Below are 7,500 nucleotides of genomic sequence, written 5' to 3'. Positions count from 1 at the left end.
TTTAAAGTCCCATCTAATGTGTGCTAGCCCCTCATGTTAATTCTAATCCCTAGTGATCATAAGGCCAGTTCTGAGGGCTTATCAGCCTGCCCAAATCCATTAGGCTACCTCTCTCATGCCACTAATGAACTGCCTGATCCTGTGTGTGTGTGTGTGTCATGTTTGAACTTTATTATGGGTCAAGCCCAAGAGGTCCCAAGTCTTTAGTGTTACCCGAGTTAGTTAAGACCCAGTTAGTGTGATGGGAGTTAGTTAAGTCAGTGGTTCTCAAACTGTGGTATGGGTACCACTGGTGGTGAGCAGACTCTCTCAAGTGGTACTCTGAGAATGTCCAATATGTTTTTTTTCATTGAGACAGAATAATCACTTCAAATTATATTAAAATATGTATAGAATAAAACATCCTTTTTTTTGTCTTTCTTGAATAAAAAAAAACAATATGTACAAAGTTAAAATATTGTAGGCAGTAGTTAAATTGGCCTACGTGACTGTATTACATGTACACTAAGTGTACACTAAGGTTAAATTGGCCTACGTGACTGTATTAAATGTACACATAATTAAATGAAGTTTTCATCAGTTAGCTTAATTTTTTCTCCGCTAACTTAGCCGCTAGCTTCATCAGTTAGCTTAAGTTTCTTTCCACTAAGTTAGCTTCATCAGTTAGCTTATTTATTTCTTGTTTTCCTCCCCACTCTTCCTCCTCTTCCTCTCAGACGGGTTCGGGGAAGACCTACACCATGGGCACGGGGTTCGACGTGAACATCGAGGACGAGGAGCTGGGCATCATCCCCAGGGCAGTAGGCCATCTGTACAGGGGCATTGAGCAGCGCAGGCAGGCCGCAATCGAGCAGGGCGCCCCAGTGCCCGAGTTCAAAGTCAACGCCCAGTTCCTGGAGGTACGGCCCAGTGGACCAGAATGATAACTTAAAGTGACCCAGACGATAGCGTTCCTCATGTCCATATGGCCATAGTATACTGCATGTGTGGTGGTTGTGGTCATTCATATTAGCTAGAGCGATACTTTTTTGCCGTTATCGTTCTAGTTAGGGGGGCTTGTTAGAGAACGACGAAACCGTGAACACTAAATGATACAAATACATGTTATTGTCAATATTGCAGTGCATTTATGATAGAAGGCAGTTCTCATTGCAAATACATATATGTGCTGTAGGCATTATAGATGTATTATATGCTATGACTGGTATGGTAGGTATTTATTATATTTATAGTATATTATATTTAAATTTGGATAACAGCACTTATGATATAAGTATTTGCAATGAACATTGCCTTCTACTGTATGTTCTATATAGCATTATTTATGTATAATATGGTATACATTACATGCATTACATATCTGTATTGTATAATGTATTAGTTACCTTTGGAAAAATACCATATCTTTTTTTCAAAAGACTGAGTGATTGATTGATGCCCTGTGCAGCTGTATAACGAGGAGGTGTTGGACCTGTTTGATTTGATTGATTGTTCTGATTGATTGATTGATTGCCTGGCCTGTGCAGCTCTATAATGAGGAGGTGCTGGACCTGTTTGATTGATTGATTGATTGCCTGCTTGGCCTGAGCATCTCTATAATGAGGAGGTGCTGGACCTGTTTGATTGATTGATTGTTCAATTGATTGATTGATTGCCTGCCTGGCCTGTGCAGCTCTATAATGAGGAGGTGCTGGACCTGTTTGATTGATTGATTGATTGATTGCCTGCTTGGCCTGTGCAGCTCTATAATGAGGAGGTGCTGGACCTGTTTGATTGATTGATTGATTGCCTGGCTTGGCCTGTGCAGCTCTATAATGAGGAGGTGCTGGACCTGTTTGATTGATTGATTGATTGATTGCCTGCCTGTGCAGCTCTATAATGAGGAGGTGCTGGACCTGTTTGACTCCACGCGGGACATGGAGACTCGTAAGCAGAAGTCCAACATCCGCATCCACGAGGACGCCAACGGGGGCATCTACACCGTCGGGGTCACTACGCGCAACGTCACCTCTGAGGCAGAGGTGTGTGTGTGTTTAAGGATGAGAGTATTATGTCTGCTTACTGCATACATATGAGTTAATTATGGTCTTTTGAAGTATTCTGGTAAACTTTCTGTTCGTGTCTGTGTGGGTGAATGGAAGAAACTAATATGTCAAATACTTATGAATAAAAATGGGTTTTGCTCATTTTGAAGTACTGTGTGCTCTTGTAATCCTCACTCTGTGTGTGTGTGTGTGTGTGTGTGTGTGTCTGCATGTGTGTGTCTGCATACGTGTGTCTCCCAGATGATCCAGTGTCTGAAGTTGGGCGCTCTGTGTCGTACGACAGCAAGTACCCAGATGAACGCCCAGAGCTCGCGCTCGCACGCCATCTTCACCATCCACCTGTGTCAGGTGCGCGTCTGCGCAAACCCCAGTGGCAGCGACAAGGTGCGCATCCTTTCACACACCTTTTACGAGCTCTTTTACGAGCCAAGACACACCTGCGTGACCCTCAGGGGTTTAGCACCTTTAATCTTTAGTATTTCAGTACTCCTGAGAGAGGAAAAGGCCTTGTACTGTTGAGCTCTGGAGTAGATCGTTATTGTAGAACTGGATGATGCTGGAGTATCCTATTTTAACATTGTTTTGTGTAATTCTGTGATTCTAGAGTGTTGGGTTTTGTAATGTCCTTGTGCTGTTGGGTGTCTTTTAATATCCTTGTTTTGTAGTCTTTGGGGCTCTGGAATGTTCTGGTCTTATAGCTGTTCTAACAGGAAGTGCTTGTATTGAAACCCCTCCCTTTCTGCTCTTTGCTCCTCCCAGGATGGAGAGACAGACAACCGGCTGGCCAACGGCTCGGGCGAGATGAACGAGTTCGAGACGCTGACGGCGAAGTTCCACTTTGTGGACCTGGCCGGGTCGGAGCGCCTGAAGCGGACTGGCGCCACGGGGGACCGGGCCAAAGAGGGCATCTCCATCAACTGCGGCCTGGTGAGAAACTGCCCCACCAACCACTCTGATGCCCTTCTAGGGGGTAAAAATCTCCAGGCTGGTGAGAAACTGCCCCACCAACCACTCTGATGCCCTAGGGGGTAAAAATCTCCAGGCTGGTGAGAAACTGCCCCACCAACCACTCTAATGCCCCTGTGGGGCTCCAAGTATAGTGCTCATTTCATGAGAATGTGTAATTACCCCATCTGCCCTCCTGGCCCCAGCATGTTCTTCCATGGGTGTCATTTTAGACAGGCACTTGAGAGGGCACCTTAGGGCACCCAGGCCATTCATTTGGCGGCTGCCTGTTTCTCCGTCTCTGCTCAGAGCAAGACTGTGTGCCAACAGATGATGTGTAAAATGAAATCATATATAATCATAAAATATGGAATCCAGGCAGGAAAATGAGAGTGACAGGAATGTTTGTTATTATAAAAGTAGGCTACAATTTCTCCAAAGTTGAATGGCCGTCATTATCTCAATAACTGCTTTGACTTTTTGTTCCCAAATGGAAATGACATGTCAGGACATTTTATCTGGTGTGCCATCAAACACTGGTGATGGAGCGTTCATGGGGAATTCATGACTCTTCCTGCCTCCATTTGGTTTGAGTAGCTGACGGCAAGAAAGAGACGATTATGGAGAAAAGTGTGTTTAGGCAACAGTGTTGTATTTTAATAGGGAGACAGACTGAGTAACTGAATCTCAGAGGCACCCGGTCATGGGGAGGGTGCTGTGTGTGAGTGTGTGTGTGTGTGTGTGTGTGTTACCCTGGCAACCAACTCTCCTCTGGTCAGTCGGTCATTCCACACCAGTGCCTGAAATCCACCTGTTGCCAGGTAACAGAGCTGCAGCGAGGGGGCCCTCTGGTGGTCAGTTTAGTTAATGCAGGTCCACAAAGAAAGAGACAAAAGAATCAACACCTGTTGTGTTAGTTTAGTGTGTGTGTTTGTTTGTTTATATATTCGTTTGTTTGTTTGTGTTATTTACTAGCTGGCCTTGGGGAATGTGATCAGTGCTTTGGGGGACCGGAGCAAGCGTTCGACCCATGTGCCGTACCGAGACTCCAAACTCACACGGCTGCTGCAGGACTCGCTGGGGGGCAACAGGTGAGTTTCAGGGTATCTGGGGGTCGTGTGTGTGTGTGTGTGTGTGTGTGTGTGTGTTTGGCCAGAGATGACTGAGGCAGTTAGTATTCCAGCCTCTTTGCTGTGGCTCTGCAGTTCAGTGAGCTAACTGTCTTCCTTTACACTTCCTTTCTAATTACGTGAAACGGATAAGTGTCCCGTCTGGGATTCATCCACTCATCCAATAACGTTTCCCTGAACTCATTTCTACTCTATTCAGATTCCCAAACGGCCATGTAATGATGAATTAGGGTTCCCTCACGGGATCAAAAGAGTATACACAGTATACTTATACTGTACTAGACAACAGCATAACTAGTCCAACTGTGATGATCATTCTGTTGTCGCTCCCTCACAGTCTCACACACACACACAGACACACAATAATGATCATTCCGTTGCTGCTCTTTCTATCAGACGGTGATGATTGCGCACACACACACACACAGATCACACACACACACTCTAATGATCATTCTGTTACTGCTGTCTCTCAGTCAGACGATGATGATCGCGTGCATCAGTCCATCTGACCGGGACTTCATGGAGACTCTGAACACACTGAAGTACGCCAACCGGGCGCGGAACATCAAGAACAAGGTGGTGGTCAACCAGGACCGCGCCAGTCAGCAGATCAGCGCCCTTAGAACCGAGATCGCACGTCTGCAGATGGAACTCATGGAGTACAAGACGGTGAGCTGGGGAGAAGAGGAGAGAGATAGAGAGAGAGATATGAACGAGTGTAATGGTAGGTGAGGGAGAACCTTTAGAACCAAGATTGCCCAACTGTAGATGGAACTCATAGAGTACAAGATGGTGAGATGTGAGAGAGAGAGAGACTTTTGAGGTTCCTTTATTGACACACAAAAAAGGAAACCAGGTAACATTAAAACCTCCCTCCAACCCCCCACCCTCCCTAACAAAACCAAAACTCACAAAAGAGAAGATAGAGAGATAGAGAAATGAGAGAACTCAGAGTGCGAGGTGGTGAGATGGGGGGAGGAAAGGACAGACTAAAGTGATGGAGTGATGGAAGGATTGGGAGGGAGAGCAGTAAACGGAGTGATAGAAGAACGTGGAGGGAGAGCAGTAAACAGAGTGATAGAAGAACTGGGAGGGAGAGCAGTAAATGGAGTGATGGAAGAACTGGGAGGGAGAGCAGTAAATGGATGAAGATCAGATGAGGACCCTCAGAACTGAGATCACCAGTCTACAGGTGGAACTCGGAAAGTTGGACCGGTGTCAGGCTTTAGGCTGTGCTCTTCCTGTTCTAGGTGACGGTGTCAGGCTTTAGGCTGTGCTCTTCCTGTTCTAGGTGACGGTGTCAGGCTTTAGGCTGTGCTCTTCCTGTTCTAGGTGACGGTGTCAGGCTGTGTGTGTGCGCGTGCGTGAGAGACAAGTTTATGTGTGTGTGTGTGTGTGTAGGGTAAGCGTATGGTGGGGGAGGACGGTGTGGAGAGTGTGAACGACATGGTGCATGAGAACGCCATGCTGCAGACGGAGAACAGCAACCTGCGCATGCGTGTCAAGGCCATGCAGGAGACCATCGACGCCCAGCGCACACGGCTAACACAGATCATCAGCCAAAACGCCAGCCAGGCACTCAGCAAGAGCGGTCAGTACACACACACACACACACACACACACACACACACACACACACACACTCAGAGTTTTAAATCTTGTGTGTGTTGAGCACTCATTAATGGTTCTGTTGTTTGTTGTAGGGGAGGGGAGTGAGGAGATCGGCAACATGATCCAGAACTACATCAAAGAGATTGAGGAGCTCAGGTGAGAGTGCACACACACACACACACACACACACACACACACACACCACATACATCTCCTACGTTTGTTATGTAGGAGGAATTTGTTCTCTGCATCAGAGCAGTGAGCAAATTAGGAGCACACATACACACCCAGAGCAGTGGAGGTTATATGACTTGCTCAAGGGCACCTCATCTGTGGATGTGTGAGAGCGCTGTTCAGTCACCCCCCCCCCACATTTCTCCTACCAGTCAGGGATCGAACCGGCCCACAAGTCCCATTCCCTGACCAGTAGACCACGGCTGCCCACAAATGTTATTTATTAAATAATGCACTCATTTCCTGACCAGTCGGCCACGGCTGCCCACGGATGTTATTTATTAAATCATGTCCTCATTTCCCAACATGGGAATGCTCGCTTGCATTTATGTACTGAAACCCTATCACTCTTTTGACTGACCCTATGCCATTGTTCTGTTGTCTGATTGGTTAGACTTGTGGTCTGTTACATTTTCCTTCCCTCTGATTGGTGGAGCTTGTGATGAGTAATGTTTTTCCTGCTCTGTGATTGGCTGTCAGGGCGAAGCTGCTGGAGAGCGAGGCGATGAGTGAGAGTCTGAGGCGGAACCTGTCGCGGGCGTCCGGTCGTCCGGGCTCCCTCTACGTGCCGGCCGGATCATTCGCCGTCGCGCCGGAAAAAGAGGCCTCCGAGATCCTGGAGATCGCCAAAAAGGACCTGGAGAAGCTCAAGAAGAAGGAGAAGAAGAAGAAAAAGAGGTGTGTGTGTGTGTGTGTGTGTCCATCCTTATTTGGCTGAAGGGACATGCCAGTGGCTCTTCAGAGTAGAGATATCTGTGTGTATGTGTAACAGAGGTCATAATTCATCCGCCGCTCACGGCCCTCGAACCCGCCACCTCAACACACACTGGCATGGGAATGGAACGCTCTAACCACTGAGCTAAAAGCCCAGGCTTCCAACTCCGCGGTTAGAAGTGTTCTTAAGGTTAGGGGTGTGAGGATTTACACGGGCAACTGTGAGCCTCCTAGCCTTACTACACGGGCAACTAGCAACCTAGCCTCCAACTACACGGGCAACTAGCATGCTAGCCTCCACCCGCAGGAGAGGGTGTGGGTCAGAGTGAGTGTGTGTGTGTGTGTGCGTGTCAAGGTTCTTTCTGTTGTTGTCACGGTGAAGGGTGTGTGTTGTGGGTAATTAGTGACTGGCGCCATGCCCATTCTGCCCCTACACTCTCCCAACCCCTAATGATTAGTTGTCGTGAGGCGTGGCAAGGGGTGTGTGTGTGTGTGTGTGTGTGTGTGTGTGTGTGTGTGTGTGTGTGTGTGAGTGGTCTGCAGGATGTAAGGGGGTAATTTGTTTGAATAGCTGTAGTGATAAATGGTTAGTGGGTTACAGCATAGTGATTAGACTTGATGGCAGGGGAGAAGATCTGAGTCGAGAAAAGTGTTTGTGTGTGTCAGAGACACAATGTGTGTGATTGAGAATGTGTTCATAATCATATGCTATGTGTACGTTACCTGTATGTTATCCTTTATGAGGATCTTTCTCACTCCTTTTCCTCCTCTCCTCTTCTCTCACTCTCTCTCACTCCTTTTACTCCTCTCCTCTTCTC

At 47.2% G+C, this 7,500-nt stretch overlaps 1 protein-coding gene across 3 annotated transcripts in view; it reads left to right on the top strand.

The window, feature by feature from the left end:
• The window catches only part of LOC125310282 (kinesin-like protein KIF21A), a 50,622-nt gene that overhangs the window by 29,237 nt on the left and 13,885 nt on the right, over positions 1-7,500 (top strand). For all 3 annotated transcript variants that reach the window (XM_048267561.1, XM_048267559.1, XM_048267558.1), the window contains exons 3-11: positions 717-899; positions 1,872-2,021; positions 2,286-2,429; positions 2,805-2,972; positions 3,966-4,081; positions 4,597-4,792; positions 5,525-5,714; positions 5,827-5,890; positions 6,449-6,646. In XM_048267561.1, coding sequence (XP_048123518.1) covers positions 717-899; positions 1,872-2,021; positions 2,286-2,429; positions 2,805-2,972; positions 3,966-4,081; positions 4,597-4,792; positions 5,525-5,714; positions 5,827-5,890; positions 6,449-6,646 — 1,409 coding nt within the window. The remainder of the gene's footprint in view (positions 1-716; positions 900-1,871; positions 2,022-2,285; positions 2,430-2,804; positions 2,973-3,965; positions 4,082-4,596; positions 4,793-5,524; positions 5,715-5,826; positions 5,891-6,448; positions 6,647-7,500) is intronic.

Source organism: Alosa alosa, chromosome 17 (assembly GCF_017589495.1).
Source record: "Alosa alosa isolate M-15738 ecotype Scorff River chromosome 17, AALO_Geno_1.1, whole genome shotgun sequence".
NCBI lineage: Eukaryota > Metazoa > Chordata > Actinopteri > Clupeiformes > Clupeidae > Alosa > Alosa alosa.
This window is presented reverse-complemented; position numbering and strand designations above follow the sequence as displayed.